The sequence below is a fragment of the Rhea pennata genome, chromosome 2 (genome assembly GCF_028389875.1).
Source record: "Rhea pennata isolate bPtePen1 chromosome 2, bPtePen1.pri, whole genome shotgun sequence".
Taxonomy (NCBI): domain Eukaryota; kingdom Metazoa; phylum Chordata; class Aves; order Rheiformes; family Rheidae; genus Rhea; species Rhea pennata.
The window spans coordinates 60,116,735-60,144,701 of record NC_084664.1 but is presented as its reverse complement, the minus strand read 5'-3'; the positions used below and the strand labels follow the sequence as shown (position 1 = coordinate 60,144,701).

Genomic DNA, 27,967 nt, shown 5'->3' with positions numbered 1-27,967 from the left:
CAAATCTAAAATAATTTGTTGGGAATAGATCCCCTATATAGGAACTGCATTACTGATCATCAGCAGTCATTTCTAGTTTCCCTTTGGTCATGTTTTAACAGATTATTACTTCAATGTCACTGCCATGACTGAATTAAACTTGGACTATGAACCAAAGAGACAAAATAATCAAGGTGTTTTATGTACGAACTTCTCAAGCATTCTTTGTACTCATTTGAAAATACAATTGAAAAGTTCAAATCATGTAACTCAATGTACTGAGTTGAAAATATATGGATGTTTTACACTGAAGATGATGTTCCATAAGAGTTCCATGTATTCATATGTTTATAAATTCACTAGTTTTTTCTTCAATCAAATTTTCTGTAATGCTTCAGCGTCCTGCAGCTACAATCTCCATCCAGAGCTGTACTTTCTTCTGCTCTGGGACAATTCCCAGTACTCGGCCTCTCCTTTTTGCCTCTCATCAGGGCAAATAAACGATGGTATAACTATTTATGAGTATTTAAAGGACTCTTATAATAACGAGGAGAAAAATTAATTGATGGAGTGAAAAAAGCTGGGCAAGTAAAAGGACAAATTAAGTCAACAGAAATTAAGGCAGAATATAATTACAATATTAATTAGAACAGTTTTCCAGCAGGAATGGATCATTTAAATATAAACAGAACACAGTAATGAAAAATTACCCTGTTGGGATATCTGTTTGACTTGCAGGGTTGTACTCTGAGAATGGAGCTGATAAAATTACCAATTTTTTTTAAAGTCTATAACTCCAATTATTTTATTGTATTTTTGTGTTTTATTCTGAAGAATGCTCTTCCATGACATCACCAACCTTCCTTTTAGCTTAAATCCCAGTATATTGCTTTGCAAATTAAATGGGGTATTTAAAAAAAAAACAATCTACCATTGAGAGAGTCGCAAAGCATAAATTAAAGCTATGCAAGTTATTGGCTTATATATTACACAGTTCCTAAGTCATTCACTAGGACATTTGTACACCTATTAGTTTTAATGACGTAATTTTAGGTCAACAACAAATGATGTTGTGAGGACATCTGTATTTACAAAGGATTAAATTGAGGCTATTTTGAATAACTTTAATACCTTATATTCTCATCTCCCTCCCACCCCAAAATAGTATATCACACTACCATAATAACTGAACAGACTTGGATGTAAAATCTTCAGATGAAAATCAATTAAAGGTGTTACATAAAGACACGATACCGTTTTCACACTCTGTATGTCATGACTTTTAGGACCTTTGAAGAAAGCAAGGAATAAAATAATTAAAAAAAAGAAAATACATATGCATTCCTAATTTTTTTTCTTCCTTGGATTTTTTATCATTATCAATGGAATAGAATAATTGTTTTCAATACAACATAAGTTAGGAAGAAAAGAATATATAGAAATATAGCATTACCAAAACAAACCTTAATGGAAAAGCTGCAAGAACAATGATTTAAGAACTGACATAATATTCAATTAATATTTGAATAATACAAACAGCAGAAATACCTCCTTCAAAATTGGCAGCAGCTTCCCCTGGTGTCCTACTCCATATCCTATTTAAGTAGGTATTTCCAAGGAACACATCATCGTTTGTTTACTTGTATACATAAATATACAAATGAAGCCAACATTTTGACACGCTGCTTTAGCTGATTATTTCCGTGACTACGCACGGGAAGCCAAACGGCGAGGAGGCGAGCGAGCTCCTCTTGCCCAACACTTGAAACCTGGCCAAGGCAACGCTACAGGACTAATCTCTTCCAGGCGGCCAGGTCGGAAAGCAGCCGAACAGCGATACGAGGGCTGCCGTGGGGAGCTCAGCTCCCTCCCACTAAGGGAGGTCAGCTGCCCGTGCTCCGGGGCCCCTCGCGCTCACATCACGCAGAACGCGGCAGGCTACAAGCGCCACTTCTGCCTGCAATACAAGCAAATACAGGAACGCTAAAAGACTGCACAGCTAAAATATGTCTATAGCATGATCATCAATTGAATTTTTAGAACTGGAGGGAAACAGAAGCAGCAGACAAATTATCTTAATCCTTGAGATCAATAAAAATAAACCTAACCTAAACAAGAAAGCCTTTGGGATTATCTTCTCACAGCATGCTGTTAAGCCCCCGAAGTACATACTTTGCAAGTTTCATTTATAATTTCTTTAAGAATAGATTTAGTAAACAAATTGTCCATATGGAAAAGGGAAACGCAACCTCTAATCATAACCGCAGAAACTGAAAAATTTTAGCGCATGGGTTTAATTAAAGTACTGTATCTGAAGAGAGATTTTTCAAAATGCACAATGATGACATTGGCAAGTTACTAAAACATGAAAATAAATGGAGAGTAAGATTTTTGTAAGGCTACAGGGTTCGCTGACCATTGCTAATAATTTTTTGACTAGTATTCTGCTGCAATAAAGTATCAGAAGTGATATATGTGGCTGTTGCACTATTTCCTATTCTGCTTTGTATTAGGTTTTGACCAAATGCAACCAATTATTCAGTATCCTGCGGAATACCAGAATTAGACATTTTGCACATCTTTAGTAATTACACTCCTATACTTTATATTGGAAGAAAAAAAAAATTCTAATTTGTACTAGTGTCTTAATTTAGAGCACAGGCTTAGACTATTTTCCAGGGTAATATTATCCGTCAAGCCTTGCCATCCACAAAAAGGTGGTAGAAAGATGCTTAAGAAAAATACATCTAATATAGAAAACCATTCAGACTTGCCCATGTGAAAAATGTGCACAGCAGCCTAAACTTAAAGGAAACATGAATGGTATCTGTCAAATACAACTAGAGAAAGAAGACGATTGATTTAGGTGATGACATGTTTATAGACCTGATGTAATTGTGAGGTTAGCAAAGCCTTCTGTTAGCAGTCGTCTTCTTGGGAAGTAAAAGCTATGGATTTCTCTTCCTCTGTTAACTGCTATTTTGAAAACATCACCACTTCACTTGTATTGAGATATATACTTATTCCTTTGGTTTGCACCTCCTCATATTAGTTACTCATTGATTTCAAATTCCCCAGACACAAAGGCAAGTCTCTACTCTCAGCTGCACTCCTGTAACTTAATTGATGGAAGCACTCTGCATATACATTTAGTAGCACAGTGATCAAGCTAAGGCAGACGTAACAACACAAATTTATCACAAACATAAATATTCCTCCCTTGGAGAATAAGCAGAGTATTTGCTCAGGTCTGCATATCCTTCTGGAGTCAATGACACTGTAAAAAAAAAGCATTGTTTCCATCAAAGAAAATACTTATTTTTCCCCACTAAGTGTTTTCTAAGTGGTTTCAGTTCCTCGATTGACTTTATTTTAATGAATACACTTTAAAAAGGACTAACAAATATAGCACTTATGGAAAGGTATTCTATTACATGATTCGATATGGCATCTTATCTCTAAGCTCTATCCTGCATATCATGGGGTTTTTTTTTACAATATGCTTTCTTTCTGCTCAGCAGTGAATACATTTCTGAAACTAAGTACTGATCTGAGGCAATGACATTGCTCGCTGCTCATTGCCTCACTTAGTATTTCATATCTTGTCATTTTCCCATAAATTACCTGAGGATGCACTCTGTATTAAAGCACACTTCAGTAGCAATCAACCATTTGCGTGAACCCCTATAAACAGCATCATTCAGATGCTTTTGGCACTGCCATTATCATAAATTGCAATCTTTCTAATATCAGTTCATATTTACAGCTGACAGGATGGAGGAATTAGCCATGTGTAGAGTCATTCCTGATATAAATCTCCATACTTAATGTTATCTAAAAAACATTTTCCAGCCAAAGCATACTGACCTGTGGCTCTGGCCCAACAACAAATCCAAACAGCACACTAAGACATTGCTATAAAATAAATTGGAAGGAAAGACTCTATAACACAAATATCGAAATGCCAGAATGCATGAAAATCATCCTATCGTACATTTAATATTTTACTGGAAATAAATGGAAAATATTTAAATACACACACTAGTGCAAAGATGATGCTAAAGGAAACTTGCAATACTGAGGTTTCACAACTTCTAAATCAGAGAGAGGGAAAAAAAAAAAAAAAAAGACCACAGCTCACTTAACAATCAGACAGCTGTTCTTTTACACATGACCTTACCACTGGGATCTTTTTGTTACACAATACAGCCTTCTTTATGCATTTGAGCAGTCACAGACCTTCCTAAATACAATGAAATCCCATTTCTGCTGTGTGAAGGCAGATGATCATGAAGATGATGCAAAGGGGAAACTGAGATCAAACAGTAAACTGTGTCTACAAACAAACAAACGAAATGAAATTAAAACATAAATGCTGGCCTCTCAAGGCCATCAGCTTCATCCTGGAACTTAGTTCACAGTCTTTTCAGACCTAAATTCATTTTCAGCTGTGAAAACCCTGCCAAGGTCTTATATTCTTATAGGATGGGTCAGGAAAAAGTATTTCCTTTTCATAACAGTGACTTCAAAACTCATTACCCAAGTTTTCTTGCAATTATTACAAGAAAATAATTGACGTGTCATAGGTACAAGGCTAGAATTTCTCAAGGCGAGCCTCTGCTTATTAATAACCTTGGTAGCTAGGTGCCCATACTACGAACTCTCAATCTTCAGATGAGCAGAGCCTCTTGGGGACACTCTTCACTCTACTAGAAACTTCCCAAGGATACAAAAGTTTACTTAAAAATCCCTTCTCATTACAGAATGCAGCAAGGCTTGAACATGTGCAGTCTCAGTGCTTCCTTCTTCTCTTTCTTGCTCTTTGGCATAGTATTTATCTATAGCTTCTTTTCAGAAAGATGGGAAAAATATGAGGATGATACTAATATTGATGCTGCCAATTCACTGATGTAGGAGGTTGCTTCACACTTCCACTAACAAAGGGGTAAGCAAAGTGACTCTGTTTGGTACTGATTTAAGGATCAAAGCAACACCATTTAAATGACCACCCTTAATAGTGCAGCTGCCTTAACTCCACAAGTCAAAGTACATAGTAGTCACACATATATAAAAATAAAAACATAAATATATACACACACACACATACTACCGTATCTACACATACATACAGACATATGTATACAGATGACTACACAAAGATACTTCACGACGTATAATAGAGCCATCACTGCACGAATGTTAACAGCTTCACTAGAGCCATTAACCTATTCCATTAGGCCAGGGCATTAATTTAACATACTCAGCCTTCAATGTAAGCATAAGGTCCTTTCCTGTCCCTTCAAGCAATCCTTTTGCCTCCTCTAGTGAGCAAAGTCATTTGCCTCTTTACTTGCAGGGCCCCTCTCACACACCATGCACTGTGACTCTGGGAAGAACTGCTGCTTGACAGTGGCCATTTCAAAAGAATTGTACTTCTGACCTAATCAGGATGGTAGGATACTCTTTCCAAAACTGCCGAAGAAAACATATCTTCCTCCCCTTAATAACAGAAGTGCTAAACCTTAAAGTAATTTAAATAGGCTTCCCCTCATCCCTGTTATTACGTACATTAAGATAATTAAGATATGAAAATACTTCCTTCTCCAAACTTGGAAAATAAGCCCTCAGGAAAAAAAAAATCAATAACCTCAGCAGTAAGACTTGCAATGGTACAGCTCACCACAGGTTATTTCCTATGTTAAAGAAAAACATTGCAATTCAATAATGAAAAATAACTCTGATAACAGATACTGGAAAACAAATTACCTTACATTTCCTTTTTGAGGCTGGCACTCTAAATAAGGGTATTTTTTATCCAGTGATTTATTTGTAAGCATAAGTGAAGTCAGACCCAGAAAAATCTACCCCAAACTGTTTCTTACATCCAAGCTCAATCATACTCCACCTAAACAATGTTCTCCTCTCTGTCACTGTTCCTCTCTTTCCCCTACTGCATTATGGTTTGCCAAGTATAGGCAAACAAACTATTGCTCTTCAGTCTGCAGTTCCTAGACTTCCACATAACTGACTTTATCCTTTGAGAATTTAAAAGGCAATTAAAAGTTTTGGTCAAATTCTGCTCCTTTATGCACACACATGATAATCACTGAAGTAAATGTGGGACACACAAAATTGTAGCGGATTTATGACATCTACAGTGATTTCAAAGCAGCTGCAAACATGACAGGAATTGCTCCAAAGACACTTTGCTCGCACTGAGAAGTAATCTATTAATTGTGGGGTTTTTTTCACCTGCGTGACGGCAGTTAATTCATCTACCAGATATAGTGTGAATATCGCATCCTTTATTTCTGCTAGGAGAAAATTTTGTGCATTTTTTAGCCATTGCCTCTCGACTTTGGTTTCTGCCTTCCCTGTCCTCCATCCAAATAGGATTCCTTAATTTCTTTTCCTAGGTCTCTTTCACATCAAAGCGAGGTTTGAGGTTTGCCAACACTAGATTATTCTGTTCCTAACAGGGAGAAGCCTTTAGGAAGTGATATAAAGCAGTGATACTAAGGTGCGCCACTCGTACTGCAGAGGGAAGTCAGAACTGCTCTGGCTGCCAAGGACCTCGGGAGGGCTCTAGTCCCCCTTTCTGCTTAAAGCAAGGCTAGCATTGAATTTAGACCACGTTGCTTAGCGTTGTGCCAAGTCGTGTCTTTAGAAGCTTCAAGGAGAGAGGTTTGCCAACATAGTTTCTAATGGTATTGTCCAGACCACTAATTCTGCTGCTCGTGACTTCATCTTTCCATTGCCTAAAGCAGAACTGTGGGACCGGGTAGCTGGCACCTTGCATTTCTCTTCACGTTTATGAAGGTGCTAGCATATTTGTATCACATTAGGTAAGTAGATGCTATTTATACTCTGAACTCAATCCCAAGAGGCTTCAGACAGTAAGGAAGAGAACAGAGTATCTTACTTTTAAAAACATTGAAATCCAAATGTAACTTGATGCAAAACTGAGACCCTTTGTCTCACAGGAATCCAAAACATGGATTTTTTCCTTTTTATGTCTTGCTTTTCAAAGGTGTATTTGCTACAAATTGGAGGGAGGAATCTTCATGTCTGAACACCACCACTTCCTTTAGGGAGCATAAGACCAGAGAGACCTATTTGTGTCCAACTAGAAAGTTAAGAACAAATTCTGCGCAGAAATCTAAGTGTTTAATGCAGTGGCCCTGCTAACATAGTTTGGCAGTTCCTGTCATAAAGTAAAGTACATCTAAATTGCTGCTTCAACTACCCAAATTCTTCAAAGGAAAGGAAAAGATTTAAAATGCCCAGTCTGACTCACTGAATGAGTTTTCTGAAATAGGTAGCAACATCTGTCACTAGACACTGGATTTTTTAAACGCATGCAACTAGCATTCCCATACACTGTGTCCTGCTACTGCAGAACCGCAGTCATCCAGTCAGCAGGATCACCGCAAATACTGGGCAAGCAACAAGAGATTAAGAGGGCTGTGCTGACTTCATGGGTCATTTACAGGATCACATAACTTTTTCTATTATCTTCAGTAGCAAATTGCCAAGAAAGATAGCCTTTGAACTCAGATTTGCAGTATGCATCCTTATCAGGGACTCCTACACTTGCACTGTTCCAAGTTCAGTTCCCTAACATCCTATTGAAGTCCTGCAAGTATTTGAGAGCAAAATTTAGTCCCTGCACCTTAAAAGCCAATCAAGCTCCCATTAGAATACGATGAAAAGATAGTAACTCATTGGCAAACAAGGCCTATAATATGTTACTTACCGCAGAAAATCTAATACTATTAAATGATGGCAGCACCTCTACGTGAGCCAGCGACAGCTGTGTTTGCTCGCCACAACACGTCGGACTCTGCTGCAACGTGGCGGTGCCCAGTGTGCCCTTCACACCGAAGGGCATTGTATCGTCGGGTATAACTGCAGCCACTTCACTTGTAATGACTCCAATAAAAGGAAAGACCAATAATAATTGCTAGTTTCTTTAACAATTCTGATAACTCGTGCCCAGATTACTCACAAACAAATACAAATCAAGCAGCAACTAAGCAAATGTGTTAACTCAGCACGAATCTGACCACTGCCAATGTCCTGCAACTTGGAACTAATCAATGTTTGTGTGAAAATATTTTTTTTTCCTTCCTAAAGAATGGATGTTGGTTAAAAAATTCATTGTCAAATTCAAAATTCAGCATACTGTTTAACCAAAAATAACGGGGGGGGGGGGGGGGGGGAATTATAGAAAATGGGATTTATTGTTTTATATTCCGTAAATAAAATTATTTATATCAATTAACAATAAAATGTGAAATGCATCATATAATTTGACCTCAAGTTGTCCACTTTTGGAAGAAATTTTTTAAATATATATATATATATATATATGTATTTAAAGGATTGCTTTATTTCTCTTTACTTTTTTCCCCAGCATTCAACATTTCCCAACATTCAGCAGATACAAAAATAAATTGCTCACACAGCCACATATCAGCTACTGTTTTAGAAGATTAGCAGGTTGGCCTGTTGCTAATGTCAGCTAAGACAGCTGAGAAAGGTGCCAGAATAGATGATGATCATATTACATGCAGCATTTGCCACGCAGGAACTTTACTGAGACTACCAATTTATCTTATCTTGATAGCTCAATGGCCACATGGTAAAATAATTTTCAGGCACTACTTTTTTGCAGGGGATCTGAAGCAGTTAGATCTAGGTGAAGAACTCAGTATCACATTATTTTCAAAATTTCTTTCACATGCTATTTTCCAATTATTAAAGACAACTGCACTACAAATCTCCAGAGTTGTTTTTTCTTAAAACTCTGCAGTCATAGACTTTGAATAGAATCCGTACATTCATTTAAATTGAAGTTAATATCTAAATTGATCAGCTATCCTTGGCTGAACCCTCTAGTGAAGCTGTTAGGTACATGTCTTTTAAACTATTTCACTTGGATAGTTTCACATTAGGGAATGAAAAAAAGGATCAACCTCCAGCATATAAAGAAATTTCATGTAGTGTCATCCAAAGCTGAACTCAAAGGTTCACAGTCATTTAAGGGAGCTAATCCAATTCCAAAGACATTTTAGATACGGACATATATCCCCAAGAGTGAAATGTGGCAGCATAAGAAACACCGATCATAGGAAATGGAGATTTAGGGTACCCTAGAAGTTGTATGGTGTTTTCTATGAAATTGCAAACTAGTTAGTTCTAAAATTCTCTTGAATGAAAGCTATATCATCTCTTTTTTCCTTCAGCCAGGGACATACTCTCAGACACTCAAAACCATTTTGTTCCTTTTCTGACCTATAACTAGCTCTACATTTTCAAAAGGCTTCATTTTTAAAACACAGAATGTCATATTAAAATGAATCAAAACTGGAAAACTATCTGGGTGGAAAATGAGCTTTTCATTATTCTACTAATTTCAATGAAGTTACACTAGATGTAGCTTTATTCAAACTTTAAAGTACTGTCCAGTTTTTCCAACTGCATAAAGCTATTTAGTATTTAATTTTACACATTTTTTTGCATCTCTGTACTTTCTAGAAAACTTCCATAGCACTGCAGCCTTATCTTCATTTCCCACTACCCAGCTAATATTATCACATTAGCTTCAATTAAACCAGCACCAATTTGAGAACAAAGTAATTAAACTCAACAATCCCTTCAGTATATTTTCCTTGGCTGCCATAGGTCTTTCAGCTACCATATACAAAGCGATCTGGATTCTCCATCTTCTCCTAAAAATTGCACTGTTTCCTCTTTCCCAGGCTATTTTCAAATTCTGCAGTCTCTCCAAAGTACCGTGGCAGCAGCAGCATCTCACCTTCACCTGCTAAACTCACATCCTCCCTCATTGCTCTTCTTCTAAAGGATTTGATATAGATTTGAAGAACAGCAAACAAACAAATCCGCATACGTATAAGGAACCTCAGTATTACTGACTACTTATGAATGAATTACGTGGGAAATGAAGGAAGTTCTCTAGGCTGTAGTATGTAAGTATCTGGCTATGCTTTCAGGTCAGTCTCAGATGAAATGTTTACTTTTGCATTGTGATTCAGATATCACCTAAAACAGTACTTAGATGTCAAACCGAAATGCACTTGCAGAAACTTGTTTTATAGTGAAAGTTTTCAATAGAGATCAGTTTCTTTTACTGATCGAAGTTTTACTCAGAACTACAGCAGTAATAAAACTAGTAAATCCAAAATGGAAACTGCATCTCCCTAAAAATATATGACCTTTCAAGAAACACTCTTTTGGGTGAAAAGATAGCTCTTGGAAATAATTGAACAAGTTTTGTTGTCAAATTTTTAATATTTAATATATATACACACACGCATACACATATATATTAATCAAAAAAAGAACAGTCTGATCTGTTAGGATCTGAAAATCCTAATGATAGGAAAACATGAAAGTATGAGTAGAAAAAATATGAAATAAATTTATTAGATTAATACTATTCATAGAAAAAATACTACATAATAAGACAACAGACCAGGCATTTCCCTTAATTGTTAAAATGACCTGTACGTGTCAATACTACTTCCCAGTAAAACACAATAGTCAGAAACTCTTCCCAGAGTCCTGACTGTGAGGAAAGGGTGCTCTCTGCTGCGCATTGCCACTCTGGCCCTTCTCTCTCTTCCATTAGGGAATCTCTCCCATTGACCAGAGCTCTCCTCCTACCCATGTCCTTCCATTTGCCCTGGAGGAGATCCAGACATGCAGGACCACTGAGTTGTTCAATATATGTCCCACCTGTATTTGGAGATTGGGATTCTGAGGAGCAATAATGATGTTCCTGCCTTGGGTTGAGTATTCAGATCAATAATAATAAACAGATCAAATCCAGTGCCATGTTGTGCAAAAATCATTTTGATTAAAACCAGATTTTTATAAAGCGAATCTTGAAATAACAAAGAGTACAGGGTGGTTGTATGAGGGGAAACCAGAAGAAGGATGGAGAAACTTATGAACCTGGAAAACGAGAACTTCAAGACACCACTATCTTTACTGATGGAAGACGTAAGCATTAGGAATAAAAGAGCAGCTAAAAAGATGCTCACCACTGTACTTCAGTAACTTAGAAGTAGTTCAGACCTCAGCAAGAGTCATGTCGTTACCACCAGTGCTGTACTGCAATTAATCTGAGAGAAATCGCAAGGAATATCCTGAAGTAGGACAGAAGTAGTTATTTTCAGATTTTGTCAGTAAGAAAGCACTGTTATTTTTCAGCAGTTGACAAAGAAGAGGAGCTATTCTGTCATCATTCCTCAGTTACCACCCTGAGCAAGGGCCACAAAGTGTGGTAGAAAGAGAAAAAATTATTTAACAGATTGAATTGACAGGATTTTTTGTTGTTGCTGCTGTTAGAATACAGATGGACAGTGAATTCTTAATGAATAGATATATAATAAAAGGATTATCAGACTTAGCATAACATTCTAAAAACCCATAAGCCTTTCTTATTTCTCTAAGCATTATTTCAACAGCTAGTTGCACTACTTTCAATAAAAAATGAAGTCTTGAAAATAGTGATATTATAAACTTTGGAACTGCTTATTATTTTGCTTGCGTTCATTGGAATCCATGCACCATTTTTCTTTTTCTCTTCCTTTTTTCTTTATTTAGAAAATGTTAACATTCAGCCCACAGATGGCACGCTGCTGTATGCCAAATGGTCTAACATGACGAGCGACTGGGTTATCTTCCTCTTGTCCAAATGCCACTGTACAATAAGGAATCTGCATATGAATCCAAATAAAACCAGACATTGACATTGTGATGCTGAAAGCAAACATGAATCCATTACCTACCCACTTCACAGTGAAGTACCTGTGAATATTCAGTTCTACTTTAATAATGAACCAAGTGGAAGTTAGTGAGGAAGATGTTCTGGGGTAAAACCTCAGGTTGATCACAGCTAATTCAGCTTTTGGCTTAGACTTGCACAGTTTACACACATTGCTGACTTTGGGCCATTACACCCTTCTTTTACTTGAACGTGATTTTGAACAGAGTCAGCCATCAGAATGATGGCCACAGAGGAAGGTACGGAACTAATCAGAGCAAGAGTCAAGATTCTTTTGGGTCCGTGAGATTAAAGCAGCTTGGTCGAGATTTTTTTGGTTTGGTGAGATTAAGCCAGCTCTGTGCTTAGCACAAGAAAGGTTGAGCTGCACTGATCACTAGGTTGTGGTCAGCAATCCTCTGAACTCCTCAAGTCTACGACATTCAAATTGAGTCTGCACAAAAATCCTTAAAAAAAAACAAAACAAAAATCCCAACAACAACAAAACCTCCAAACCCAAACAAAACAAAAATCCAAAACTTTAATTACCTCCCACTCCCTAGCATTTGGAGATTTTGTTAAGATATTTTCAGCTCTGTGAATGAAAAGTAGCATAGTGGTACAGAGCATCATGATAGATGAATTATCCTATATACCTGTCAATCTGTTGGGGCTGCTTGCAATTTCAGATTTTCCCAGCCAAAAATTGGTTCAGTATCTCTTCCAAACATTCTCGCTACTTGACACAGCGCTTTGCAAAAACTGATGAAAATAGAGTCCATGCCATAGGAGAGAGATGATTAAAAAGAAAAGTAGTTTTGATCTGTTACTTCTGCATCATTCAAGAGTAACACCACTGCAAATACTATTTAAATTTTTACAGAAGCATAGAGAAAATCAGAAAATCACAAGTACAGATACAACACAAAGAAATGACTATAGGGGAAAGAAAAAAAAAAGCTTTTGAGATAGACTGTTGTTAACAGAAAGCAGAAACACTGAATCTTAATATGTTGGGAGAAGCATTCGGTTTAGTAGATAGTAAAGTTTCAAAATTCAGACATTCTTCTTAAACTTGATGATGCAATAGATTCTTTACAGCTATTCTACATCAGTGCTTTGGTAGATAATATTTCTTAAAAATAGCTGGACAGATATTAAATATATCGTGAAATGGGGAGGTAGTAAGAGCCATAAGTTACAAGCACTTACTTCATATCTGCAGTTTATACAAAGCACCATCATAGCAGCTGTTTGGGAGGAGTGGCTGATACACCAGAGGTCTGTGCTGCCATTCAGAGAGACCTGGGCAGGCTGGAGAGTTGGGCAGAGAGGAACCTCATGAGGTTCAACAAGGGCAAGTGCAGAGTGTTGCCAGCAGGTGGAGGGAGGTGATCCTGCCCCTCTACTCAGCCCTGGAGAGGCCTCACGTTGAGTCCTGTGTCCAGTTCTGGGCTCCCCAGTACAAGAGAAACATGGAGCTGCTGGAGAGAGTCCAGCATAGGGCTACGAAGATGATCAGAGGGCTGGAGCACCTGCCCTCTGAGGAATGGCTGCGAGAGCTGGGCCTCTTCAGCCTGGGGAAGAGAAGACTGAGGGGGGATCTTATCAATGTGTACAAGTACCTGAAGGGAGGGTGTCAAGGGGACGGGGACAAACTCTTTTCAGTTGTCCCATGTGACAGGACAAGAGGCGATGGGCAGAAATTGATGCACAGGCAGTTCCGCCTGAACGTGAGGGGGAATTTCTTCCCTGTGAGAGTGACGGAGCCCTGGACCAGGTTGCCCAGAGGTTGTGGAGTCTCCTTCTCTGGAGATCTTCAAGGCCTGCCTGGATGTGATCCTGTCTAACATGCTCTAACATGCTGAGCAGGGGGGTTGGGCTAGATGATCTCCACAGGTCCCTTCCAACCTTACTGATTCTGTGATTCTATGATTCTAAGCTGCCTTTGAAAACCCACTTTACTTATGGAGCACATGTTTTCGGAGACTACACTGACTACCAAAGCATGCCAGCTACTTCTGCAAAGCAGTATGGGGGTAGGCTTGCATTAGAAAGTAGTGCAATAAATCTTTTCTTGTATAACTGAGATAGAAGTGTGTACTAACCAGCTGCCGCTTACTGAAACACATTATGCTTTAGCAGCTAAGTTCACAGCTGATTTGAAATCTTTAGATGTTGCTTGTGAAATGCTGGTGTGTATTTCAGTCTTCTGCAGCTTGCAAAGGCTCTATCTTCATCATTGCACTTCCAACAGATGTCCAGATTTGAACCTTAATGTCTACTAGTGGATGTAGGAAGCACCTTACAGTGTTTTTCTTTGTTTTTATCTGCAAATTCACTTTTTCAGAAAACACTGATTTTTCCATTCTTATTAATCAAGTAAAATAGCTTTCCCATTCATTATTCCAAGAATTAAATATCAAATCCATCATTTTTTTTCAATACAAAATAATTTAAAATACTAGTTATCATCCATATGCCTTTTTAGTAAACTATGTCCAGCTTAAATAAAAATCAGAGATTAAGTGTTCACTTCTTCATATTAAGCAGGTAATAGGATCTCTTATAACACAGCATTTCAGAAGATACATTCAAAAATTACCTTATTGAAGTAATTCTTTCTAAAGAAGTGAACCTGGTCTGGAGGTGATCTCCTTTTATATAAGTTCCTATTGGTATACAGACAAATTTCCACAAAAAAAACCCTAAAAGTACTTTCACTTCTGCCAAAAACACACAAGGACACAACACAACGGAACAACGCACAACCCTCTCCCATAATGCAGCAATAATGACATTTATCTAGATTTAAAATACGCTCTATTTTTGCATAATTCTTTTAACCTTCAGTAAAATTTCCTCCTCATACACTCCTGGGAAGTGTAGGCTGGTCTAAGCTAGACACTGTTTTAACATTATTAAATGTATTCACCTACATATCCCATCTAATGCTTCGGCTCTTTTCAGGTTTGCAAAAGCAAACAGATAGAATATGAAATCTCTGAAGGGGATTCATGGAAAGAATGGGCAACATTACAAGGAAAAAGAAGAAAAAGTAGGGAAAATCAAATGTCAAGTTATTTTCAATGTGAAAAGGGGAAAAGAAGTTAGTGTTTCAGACACTCAACTTGAAAGATAACAGAGAAAAACATTTTAATAGACTGATTTTAAAACAGGATTGAGCATACACAAGTATACTGAAAAAAACCGTATTCCTAGGAAGAGATGTATTTTCGGACATTCACACCTCAAATTGCCACACACTTTGGTGATGCCACTGTATCTGTTCAAGTTTGTATGAATTCTGCAATGTCCCAGAATTTTATCTGATGGAATGACATACTATGAAATATGTATGACAGAGGGATCCGATGATGTTAATAACAAGAGGAAAGAACAGTGCTGACAAAGTGGTTCTAATATTTTCAAATCCCGAACATTAACTAAAGACCGCTTAAAGCCTTTCCAAAGGTAAAACACAAAATAAAAGGGACAGCCCAATGGCCCAGCCAAGTCAGCTGGGAAAGCTCAGGTGAGAACTCAGGAAACCCTAACTTCAACCTTACGATAATCTGTAAAAGGCGCTGCCACAAGAAATGAAACAGTACCATCTCGCCCGTAAGAACAGGGCAGGCAGTCCTGTAGTGCACTGTTTTGCGGTGACAGTTCAATAGTTTTGTTTTATAAGGCAACACATGGCAATAAAGTAAAGGCCAAGAAGTCCACAACACGTTAAAGCCCAGTCTCTTGATTCTTGTGTTTTATCAGCTGGACAGTACTACTTTATTATATACATTTAGTCTGACTCCTTATGCAGTTGTTCATGATGTATATACATGTCAGGAAAAGGCAAGGGGAAAAAAAGGGGGGCGTTTTCATTTAAAAAGGAATTTTAAAAGGAAAAATCTCAAATTGATGCAAATACATTAGTAGATGGGTGAAACATTCTTCCTCACGCAATTCTTCGTACACAGGACAACATACCACCCAGCTACATTATTCTTTGAGGAACTAACAAACTAAGCTGGCTCTGTCCTTCACCAAGAAGGACGACTCCTCCGCAGAAAGAACTGGGTTCATGAAGACGCGATGGCTGTGGACTCACCTCTGTGGAAACGACAGCCTTAAATGGTTTTGAAGATAGTTTTTATAAAACAGGCTTCAGTATAGAGGGCGCAGTAATGATTGCCTTCCTCCCTTCTCCTTTTAAGGAATCAAAGATAGTGAATCTTCTCCTGCAATAGGCAGAGCGCAGTTATGGAGAGAATGAGCATGAGAAACAACTCTTCTGGAACATTCCGCTGTAACTGCAAGGCTAAAACTCAAACACACCACTTCTTCTTAAAAAGGAACTAGGGCTCACAGTACTATAGTTATGCTTTCCATAATTTCAAGTATTCACCGGGCTGTTAGCAGCTACAATTATTTCTATCAAACACCGACACAAAATGTAGCTTTTTTCACTCAGTGCTACTGGATTACATCTGATTCCTAGATGACATCAAAGACTGATTTCAGAAACTAGCAAAACGAGCTCACTAGCTAGAAGTATTAGGGAGTCAAAGTGAAAATAAGAAGCTCGAGGGTGTTAACACCTAAAAATCTCAGTGGAACAACTACGAGACGAGCAAAGGGGCAGAGTGAAATGAAGACGAGAGAGAAGAATGTATGAACAGCAGACTGTAAAGGTGACCTCTGCACGAAAAGGAAGAGCCCAGAAGCCCACCCACGGCTTAATTCAACCTGTGAATAAACAGTCCACCTGCTTCAGTTCTATAGCAACATGACAACAGTTACGGAGAAAAGTCTTCAAAAGCTGCTGCTTTCCACTTCTAGAACATGAGAACGTAGATGATAGTGGTAGATGAGGATTTTGTTCCCCAAAACCTTGTACTTGGAAAAAAAAATACTAGAAGGACATCAGCTTTTCTAGAACAATGATAAAAGAATGGGTCAATTGATTAATTTCTTAAGGTTGGAGAAGATAGGTGAAAACCTATCTGAAAGAGCATGAAGAATTGAAGGTTGAGGTCAGAGCAAGTTTAGGAGCAGTTTCCATTTATGACCGCAGGACAGCAAAAATCCCATTCCTTTGTTGGGCTCCTTCTGAAAAACTCCTGTTAAACAGGAACAATATCTGTAACTAGCATTCTAATGCAGTTAACTTCTAGAGATGAGAAAATTTTGACAGAGTTCTTATTTGGATGCCTACCTTAAATAAAATACATATAGCCATATATAACTTTGTTTTTATCTCAGTTTACCATAAATCTTATTTAATAGTGTTATTACAATTGCTTTTTTGTAATTAAAGCAAACCAATCAAATTAAGTTTTCTGTTCCATCTGTTAAAAAAGATACTTGTGAATTCTTGATGCTGCCATCTCATTTCCTCCAAAGAGGACAGGCATGAAACAGTAATTCATGTATTGTAGTAACTCTTGCTTTATGGTTTTCATATGCTGCCTGCAGGCATCACTTTTCTTCCTGCACAGTGAATAGAAATAAAACTGGAACACAACACCAACAGATCTTGTGCTGTTTTCTGTATCTACGCTTTCAGCTCCTAGACTCCTATACTTATTTGTTACAGCTCCTACAGCTCTGAGAAATGACAGACTCACAGACACTCTAAACACAGCAGCCTTCTTCCCTTCAGGCCCTTCCCAGGCCAATGGAAAGGATGACAGAATCAATATGCTCTTCCCACTGCATTTCAGAAGCTGAGATAAGGGGCCCCTGGAAGGCTTCACACCAAGAAAGCAACAAACAGGTGTTATTAGGAGGTCAAAAGGCAACAGTGGATGAAAATACCTAATTTTAATAGCCTACGTTCTGCATTTTATTAGTATACTGTATCACTGTCCTGCATATCACCATGCTTCTTACAGAAAAGCAGCAAAGTTTCCTCTTACAGAACATGTAAGTGATTCTGTATCCTGCTTTGGCTACTTCTCTGTTGTATAGTAGTGGACAAGAACATGCTTCCACCTCCAGGTTGCTGTTGGAAAGTGAGGAAAATCTCCTACTCGTACTGAACAGTGCATGAGCATCAAGAACTCACGAAATGTCAGCTTTCTGTATATCCTCAGAACTAAATATATCATCTGTTCAAAATCAGTTTCCAAGAAAACGAGAAGATAATAGAAATTTAAATTTAAAAGAGCAAAACAAAAAAAAACTGGTGTTTATTCTGTTGCAAATTTACATATATGTACACACTACTATTAAGCTGGAATTATGGTCCATGAGCTTATGATTTCATTCACGTATTTACAATAATAATTACTTGCATTGCCAAGATCGAGCCTCTGTCATGCTAATAACTGCCTATTTTGTATTTAAAAAGTCTTATCTAAATAGACAACACAGAGAAAAATAAGCATTAACTACATGTTAACTGAACTGAAAATAAAACAGAAAAAAATATATTCTTGAAGTCACAGAGGAAATCTGTACCAGAGTGGGGACCTGAACACACTTCTCAGTATTTAGTTAATTCATGGCATGCAGCAAATGCAGCAGAAATTGCATCCACTGTGGGCTCTCAGTTTGAAAATGGCTCCCCCTAGAAGTTCATAGTGTACCTACAGTTTTATTGCTTACTATCTGTGATAAGAACATGGGTCATTTTCAGTACCAGTGTCTGGCTTTGTGCTCTCTTCAGAAAGCTACCCGAATATCTTGATAAATTTTGTTTTTCTGATCTTCTGTTAAGCCTTTGAAATAGGCCCTTGGTTTGAATGTAATTTGGAATATATTAGGTTAAAAAACAAAACCAAAGATCTATCTCACTTCCAGATAGGCTTTACTTTCTGCTAGAGAGCTATGGCTCATCTGCTTTGAGCATGAAATTAGACTAGATGACTCGCTAAGATCCTTTCCAAGCTGAATTGCCTCATGGTCTCATGGGATTCAGGTTCTCCCCAAATGTTTTGATAAGTCTCTTGTGATTTAATTAGCATGGAACATATTTTGTTATTACTAGTTTCCCTCAGAACAACGAAAAGGCAACGGCATTGCAACCTGTAAGAGCTTTCCCAATCCTTAGTGTTTGCAATATTTAATCTACTAAGGGGGATGTACATGCACAAGGGAGGAACACATGATTCAGAGAAAAAGACATGGATGTGGAGGAATAGAGCCTCAAGTCAAAAGCTCACAACAAATGAATGCAAATGCTTAGTTCGTGGAGACTGCCGTCTCTGTGTTGCTCTCAAAGCGCTTGACAATGAGAATTCTTTGACCACTGTGCCTGCGGCCAAATAAACCCCACAAGACATTTTTATTAATATGAAGGCTTTTCTCAACTACAACATTGTGCTACATTCTCCCTCTAGTCATAGAAAACCATCTATTTAAGTTATTGCTAGCAACAAAACACATATTACTTTTATCATTTTGTCAGGAAATGCATATCTAAAAGCAGCAAAAGGTAGAGTTCACTGATGGCCAGTTTATTACGTATCATTAATAAATCAATAAACTGCTTCAACTCTGACTTGGTTTAAATTACGTTAACTGAGCAGCTTCTCCATAAGAAGGAATCACATTGTAAAATCAAGCAATCCTCGAGAGGCAAAAAGGTGAAAGAGTTGAATTCTTGTGCTATCTCCTTTGATACAACTTAAAAGTACTGGAGAACCAATATACTCTAAATGGTTTCTTCACCTGAAAGATGTAAAGAAAGTTCTCACCTAGAAAAGCCTCTGTGATCAAGGCCACAAATGCTGTTCCTGCTTCCATGAAGGCTGTAGGGTTGTGCTACTGCCATCAATACAACTAGGATACCACCTCCTGAGCAATACAAAATCTCTTTTTTTCTTTTCTTCATTTCTTCCTGTTGGTACCACACTGAAATGATTAATACAGAAAGCTCTGTGGAGCTTTCATCACTTGGAGCTATGCTCTGATTTGAATAAGGTATCAAAATATATCTAGCAAATAAGGCAATCCTCCAGAAGAAAAGAGACGGAGAAAGATGAAGGAAAAGTTGGTTCCTTAGCTTAGAAATCACAGACTAAAGCCAAGGAGAGACACCTTTGAAGAGAAAACGCATTGGTCTCTGCTCTACCTACAAGTAAATCACTGCTGTACTATGTGTACAAACCACTAGTGGTGTTATTCAAACAGTGCCATGTGACACTCTGTTACTCTCCATATTAAGATGATCTGCATTTCTTGTTTCTTTCTCCCACTTACAGGAAAAAAAAAGCCTCTCATAAGAAAAAATCACTTTCCGGACCGAGAAATTGAGTTGTAAAGAGTTTAAGAGACTTTCTTCTGTTCTATAAAAAAACTAAAAATGTGGAGAAATAAGTACCTGCAAAATACATCTCCAAATTCCTGAAAAAAAAAATGCAAAGATTTGGAATTGATTGTTCTGTTTTTTTAGTTCCTGGAAGAAATTAATAGGTTATTTTCTGTGTGTTGCCTAATTATTCTTTTCAATCTGGAAGAATGTTTTTAAATGAACGCTATTTCCAGCTCACGTGCCCAGATAAACTTGCCTTCTAAATACTTGCCCAAAGATGTCTCCATATATTATTCTTTTGAAGCACATGCAATCAGAATGCTTGTATTGTCAGCAGAATCTAATCTTAATACTTCTAGTTATGAACACGATTCAGGATCCTATATATTAAGTACCAAGAAAGGAAAGATGACTTTCCTCTATGCAGAGTCTGCTATGCTAAATTAAGCAAAATAATAACAGAGACAAACCATGCATTAGAAATAGTTCAAAAACAGCAAGGAGGAGGGAGAGGAATAATAAGCAATACAGTATCTATTAACTAATGGAATACTTATGGAAATAGGGATAAGATGCACACACATGCTAAATGAACTCTTATCTACTCCACCATAAGCAAATATACCAAAATGAATTCATGAGGGCAAGCAGCTAAAAGTAAAGAATATCACTGTAAGTATCCAGCCATTACTTTCCTCTGAAACATGTTTTAATTGTGCCAATCAAAATGAATTCATTTTGCAATCACACAAATGTGTTATAGGCTTCCACTTATACTTCAGTCTTATTTAAGTACTATCAAAGAGTTATTTAACACTGAATGTTACCACACGCAATTAGAGCATACATAAAGTATTTTCATATATAAAGTATTTTAACTGCATATTAAAAAGATTTCTAAAATGAATTCCTGTCTTATATACTGCTTTATTGATTCTGTAGACAATCTTCAGCAACAACTAATACTTTTGTTTTTATCAGTTACAAGTAAGACTATGCTGAATGTGCCTTCTCAACAAACTAGAACTGTTCTCATCCAGGAGAGTTACACAAAACAGAAGAAAACTGCAGTGAATCTGTGTGGTATTAGCACATCACCTTTCTGATGCAACCACATTACTTAACACACCAACCTCTACAGTGTGTAAGGCAACAGATACCCACAAATGCTCTGTGCTTAAGCAACTGTTTCAGAGACAAATCCTTCAACCCTCATTCAGCCAGTGCTCCCAATAACTGTAACATATGACCACAGACACAGATACGCAAGGATCCAAAGCAATTTTTCAAAATCTCTGTCACTCAAACTTTCAAAGTCATCCTGTCTACCCAAAACCTCTTGTTTTAAAGAGCATCAAATCTGAGAGTAAACATATAGATCTGTAACACTGCAGCATTTGTTTCCATATTAATCAAGCAGACAAAATTTCCCAAGAAAAAAAAATCTTCTGTATTTTCATATATTTACCTCTTTCTGAACTTTAAGGAAGGAGAACAAGAAAATGCATTCACTGAGTGATCTAACTGCAACACCTGCCAAATGGTTTAGATAATGCTAAACTTCTTTAACGCTGTATTTAATTGATATGCCATTCTCATCCTACCTGGTGTGTTCAGCAGCCGGGACATCTTGCAAGAATAGGAGATAAACTGCTCGCAGTACTCAGCGCTACTGGTGATGGCAGAAATCTGGTCCATAGTTGCACTGTAGTTGAGCTGCAGAACAGATAATTTCTCTGGGCTGTTGCCTCCCACAGAAGTCTGCATTTGCAAGTCGTGATACACAGTTGTCCATACTTTATCCTCTGAAAGGAAGGGTTGGGGGGAAGACAAGACAGAAATAAGCAGAAGACACCAGAAATAAATTAAAATAAAACTTGGCCTTTGACAAATGTTGAAAGCATTCTGCAATATAACTTGGAAGTGAGGGGTGGGGAAAAAGGGCATGCATGTATACAGTCATCATGAGGCAACATCTGCTAAAAACATTTACTAAAGCAACTTTCCACAAACGGCTGAAAAGATGAAACCGATTTCTTTTGTGGTTTTGATAATCAAAATGCTGCTTGCTTTGTAAGGGACAGTATCCACTGCTTCTGTAAGGAGACTCCCTTAAACAAACAACAGTAATAGTGACTTGTGGAAGTAAGGTGGCTTAGCTTTAATCAGAAATCAATGAAAAGGACAAAAGATAGGTGCTAAAAGATTTAAGGGCTCCCTGTAAAGAAAATTCACTGTGTGTGGTAAGTTGCTGTGGGCTACAGAGCAAAAGCGCCTTGTGATATTGTAGTATTAGAGATACACCAAATTCTAACGTGATTACATCATTTAACGTTTAATACTAAAACACTGTTTTAATTAATAAACACTAGAGCTCTGGCTTTTGTAAATTTTTACTGATCCAACGCTGTCCCCCTGGGTAAAGCCAAAACACTGTTCATTGAAACTTAGTATTTTACAAAGGAAGTGCTGTATGACCCCATGATGGCTGACTTGCAGTTCTAGTATGGATCTTAAGAAAAAGACATAATAGAAGTAGGAGACAATGGAAATACAAAAGCTTCAGTATAGGTGTGAAAAAGCAAAGAGGAAGGTGGAAAGATTCTCTAGTTTTTGGTGATGAGAAATAAAGCAGGATAGGCTGAATCTCATCCCTTCCCACAGCTTAACATCATTCAAAAGGAGCATAAACATCTACTGCAGAACAGAGACTGTATTTGTTATACTGCTTTAAACTACTGAATAGCATGTCCCTAGAAAAAGTGTTACTATGATCCCTCTGTTGGTAGTTATCAGAAGAGATTTACAGTGAGATATCATAATAATGAAACAATGCATCCCTCTGGTTGGAAGATTTGTGGAAGCTGAAATACAGTTTTGAAAGAAAATACAAAAAAGGGAACACGGAAATTTTATTGCACTAAACCATTCATTATCTTTTCTCAGATTGGCATTTCACAGGAAAAAAAAAAAAAAAAACACAAATATCTGAAAGAGACATAGGTTTTTAGACCCAAACTATGAAGATTCAGTTAGCATGAATGATGCTGTCTTCCTGCATAAGCACTATTCTATGGCTTAGATGTAAAGAACATACTGTTTAACTCAAGCTGATTAGTCAACAGTTTAAAAACACTGTCACAGCTGAGACTTGCTAGTTCATTGTGTCCATGTCAAGTAGGACAAACCTCCTCCATGCTAGTACTAGGGACTGACAGTAAATAAAAACTCAGACCATTCTCTTCTGTTCCACAGATGCCTTAGCACATTATCTTAGAGATTCCTAGAAGTACATCAGGTTTTTGTCAGTAATACTCATTGCTGAGTATTCTCTCACATTTTTATGGGCATTTTTTAATTATTTATTTCTTTCTGCTGTTCTATACGCTTCTACTACTGAAAGCCAAGGCAAAGAAACATGCCTTTTATTTGTAATAAGCAGCTCTGAACTTTAAGGCAAAGGTTAAGAAATTTGTTAAGCATCTACCCAGTGCCTTGAATTGGCTTACATAAGACTTCAGCTTCCTGGATGAGCCACCCATGTGGCGGCCCCAGACAGTTCACCTGTTTCTGTGGAACAGAACTATTGACCACAGTTGTCCTTTCAGAGGCACACAGAGGAAAACCTGTCATGCTGCTACCTTTGCCGTATCTATCACAAACGCGGACTTCATTCTCCAGGGAGATCATCTGGCAGTTTCAAAGAATACTAATTCACCTAACAGATGTGTCTTACAGTAGCGAGAGACCAAAGAGGTAGCGCATAGCGGTATGCTTTCAATTCATCTGTGCAAATCTCATCCCTCTTAATGGGAGTCTCTGCCTTATCCCAAAATTTACAGCCAAATACTGCACTTCAATATTCTAATTAAATGATAAACTAGGGCATACTCAAAAGGGCTTCAGTACTTCTTCACCAAGTTCACAGAAGTATTTTTACATGCATTAAAGAGTTTTGGGTATGTCCCACAGTAAAGTTGTCTTTCCATGCTATGATTATTCTTATCATCAGGACTCTGAATTCCTAATTTTTTTCCAGTCTTCATTTTTACCATACTATGTCTGACTATTTTTGATTACATGGAATCACGTGAAGTCATCATGTGTTTGCAACTGATCTGGTGAAAGCCTTGCTAATCGAACATTCAGAGATAAGGTAAGCAAAGCAGACGGATCCTCCACAGGAGTGCACATCGCTAGCCAAATGAGATGAAATTTGGCAGGTGGTGCAAGATGCTTATTGTTTTAATATTCATAACTTTTGTCCAAAGCTCCATATGAAACCATACTATTCTTCCACTTAGGGGAAAAAAAAGGGGGGGGGGGGGCAGTGGCAGAGAAAGAAAAGAAATCTTTATTTCTGTATTGTTTTAATTACACTCCAAAGTGCTGAGAAAAGATTACAGCTATCACCTACCAAGTTATACATAGACTACAACACAGTTTTGTTGAAAGCCTGGGATGGAATTCTATTGTAGTTTTATTTTTGAGGAAGGGATTGAACTAAGTTATATATTCACTGACAGGAACGTCTCAATTTTGCAGAAAGCACCTTACATATAAGAGCTCTGTCTTACTATGCGTCTTACTAACACTGTAGGCACACTGCCTCAATTTAGCTTTCTCAGCCTGGAGAGGCTCCTAGACTCATCTGGAGAAAGCCACAGCAGTGCCATTAGCAACAGAAGCTGCATGGGGCGGTACATCCCCAAAGGGGGCTCCTTTCTCATACCAGCTTCCAGACAACGCAGCACAGACACTTCCCGGCAGGCTCAGGCTCTACTATGTCCCACTGGACTAAAGAGGACAGAAACGTACCCTTGAATGCGTACAAGCTTCCTTTACATAAGCAGGGCAAAACATCTCATGTGAACAGAAGAAACATTTAGAAAAAGGAGCACCACACAAACAGAACAAGGCATGCACATGGACATACGTGCAAAAGACCCTGATCACTTTTTGAAAAGATGACTCCTTGTTAAAATTTCTGGCAGTATGCCACTGTAGCCTCTGTGTGGCTGAACTTGCCTTACCTGAATTTTCTATGGATTTTTAACTGGGTTAATTTACTTCCCCACTCTCTGAATAAGAAGTTGCGTATGCGTTGGTCAAAGTGCTGCTCTCGGCCCATGGAGGACAGAGCCGATTCAGCCAAATGCATCCCCTGAACCACCTGAGTATCTCTGTGTTGCAATACAAGCAAAGTACTACTGAAACAGTTTGCTGCACCCTTTTATGAATCGTTATTGATTTTATGCTTATATTTATAGATATATGCATAGAAAAGCCACTCAATCTCTTCCTGCTGTCCAGAAAATGATGGGAGGTCAATAAGGGTGTATCTAAGCGATGTAAGCCAGTATTTGCTGCCTCCAAAACTCAGTACAATGGCTCATTTAGGACTACAGTAAAACAGCATGTGCAGCCACTAAGTTGCTAGCACAGAAGAAAGAAAAATTAAAAAAAAAACAAAGCAAAGCTTTGGGTTTTGATTTGATTTATTCTGATAAACAATTTGTTGATAACAAGCTCAAGTGTTATGTAACATGGGACAGTGACCTCAACCACACAATGGGGAAAAGTTACAAGTGGGTTTGTCAGGGAGAACAATATATTTAATAGAAAATTTAGTAGGGTCAGAGGTTATTCTAAACGCATCTATTTTCTAAAGCATTCCTGGTGATCTAGAGTACAAACATTTGAAAGCCAGCACTTTCAAACCATTCGTGTTTTACATCAAGGCTCACTCCAAATTCATCTTCAACTATTTGTTTCAGAGACTGCTTCAAATGACCAAAGAACCTTAGACTTTCATAATGAAAAACTTTAGAAATTAAGCTTTGGAAAACATAATGAATGCGTTCTACAGGTATGATTTTTATTTTTTTTTCTTTTTAGTTTAGAGTTATTGGGTTTTACCTTTTTTCCATTAATGGACTTATCTTCTTGAGATATTGCTTTATTAAAATTTGTCTCAGGAAATCAGGAAATTAGTTTCCTTTCTCAGAAAGCAATTCTCTCTAGGGTTAAATAAATCACCATCTTTTTTGATGGATGCATCTTAGAGATCCAAAATTCAGCTGGTAGTCTCAATAAATACCATCCGGCATGATGACATTCATCATACTAAACCACACTTCAAGTTGAAGCCTCAAAGAAGATGGTGTTAAGAAAACAAGATTATAAAATATTTCATATTTCTTTGAAAACTCTCATTATTTACAAATCCATAGGTATAGATCCATATGTCCATACAGACTCCTCGTGCTTTCTTACTGTCAGTCATAGGTGAAATTTTAGCCCTCAAGCTGAGAGTGTTTCTTCCAGCTGGCTGTCTTTCCTTCTTGATCACTAGGCACAACGGTGGCTAGCTGCCCTTTACCCCAAAGCACTGCTGGTTGCCAAGAGTTTTATTCAAGCCTCTTCCTGTTTGGCACACATCCATTTGCAGGAAGACTAATGAGGATACGTGGTTTACATTGATGACCATCCTGCACTGCTGATAATTCCTATCTGTATGTTGTTTATCTGTCTCTTTTTCAAACTAGCAGTGCATATTCAGCATTTGGTAAGATGGGATTGTCAACTGGAAGCTCAGTAAATATAAATGTAGGGCAATATCTATGACAGACAGGGGAGGCCACTTCAAGATGCAATGAAAATTATATCCAGCTTCATCTGCCGCAGGGTGCTTTCCGTTTCTTGTTAAGAATTGATGCCTACAAGCCCTATTCGATTTCTAACTACTATTAGACAACTTTTAGGAATGCCTTTCCATCCCACGTGTCAGCCTGGGGATAGCTGCCTCTTTACTGGACATAGTGATTTTTTACACCATCATCAGTGCATTTGTCACTACAAATTAGATTACTGCAATGTGCTACACTACAAATGACTCAAGAAACTATACAAGACAGCCCACTCAGAAATGCACTGCCTTCTAGGGAGGATAAAAATTATAGCAGTAATCATCTGTTCTGAGGACAGAGCAATATGAGATATCCGATTTTATTTTCCAATAAGAACATGTAACTTAAAAAAAAAAAAAAAGCACAAGAACAGCAATGTAGTATACAAGTAATGTGCACTGCTCTTTCCTCTCTCCTAAATTCCCCCCGTCTCTGTGTACATATATGTCATAATATATGTTTAAAACCATATATAGCAGTTTAAAACTCATTCTACTGAGGGAGTGCAAAGGAGCTGCAGCTGGTTTATAAACAAAAAATGGAAGTTCCAGTGAAGTTAATGAGCTTTTGACAATCCTGCCCAAGATTTGCAAATGTCAATTCCACCATAAAGTTACTGTGATAATACAAACTATATTGCTCTAATTTTACTACTGCTGCAAATAGGTTTTAGATTCAGAAAAGCTCAATATCCAGAAGCAAAAAGAGTAAATAATGTTCTCATGGACCAAATTCTACTGAAATTGGTGAGTTTCTTAATACATATTTAAATAGGAATGGGACCAATTTCAAAACATATTTCAGCCATTCCTGCAGGTTTTTTTTCCTCTTTCTATTGTTCCTTTCATCATTTATTCATCAAAATAATAATTAGACCTGAAGATTAATTACCTACTACAAATTGGATATTTTAACTTCTAATAACCAAGACAAAGAAACAGCACACCTTTCCTTATAGTTATGCAGTCATTCATAGCAGTTCAGCAAGAGAAAAAGCCCTATTGATTTTGTGAACTTACCATAATGTTGGATGATACTATGATTTGAAAGATTTTAAACTAATATGCAGTAAACTGGATGCTTAATGAGAAGCAGTGGAAAGAAATGACCAAAAGCTTTAACGGATGTTACTGAAGTGGTAGCCAAAAGATATCTTATTTGGATCATTAAAGACGATTTCAAACCATTTGACACAGTTGCATACATAAAGCTGATGTCAAGAGTATCTCAAGGAAACAGTATAAAGAT

General features: G+C 37.5%; 1 protein-coding gene across 1 annotated transcript in view; it reads right to left on the bottom strand.

Annotated features, from left to right (window-relative positions):
• CNTNAP2 (contactin associated protein 2) overlaps positions 1-27,967 on the bottom strand; it is a 1,099,877-nt gene that overhangs the window by 305,440 nt on the left and 766,470 nt on the right. The window contains exon 13 of the mRNA XM_062569605.1: positions 21,635-21,835. Coding sequence (XP_062425589.1) covers positions 21,635-21,835 — 201 coding nt within the window. The remainder of the gene's footprint in view (positions 1-21,634; positions 21,836-27,967) is intronic.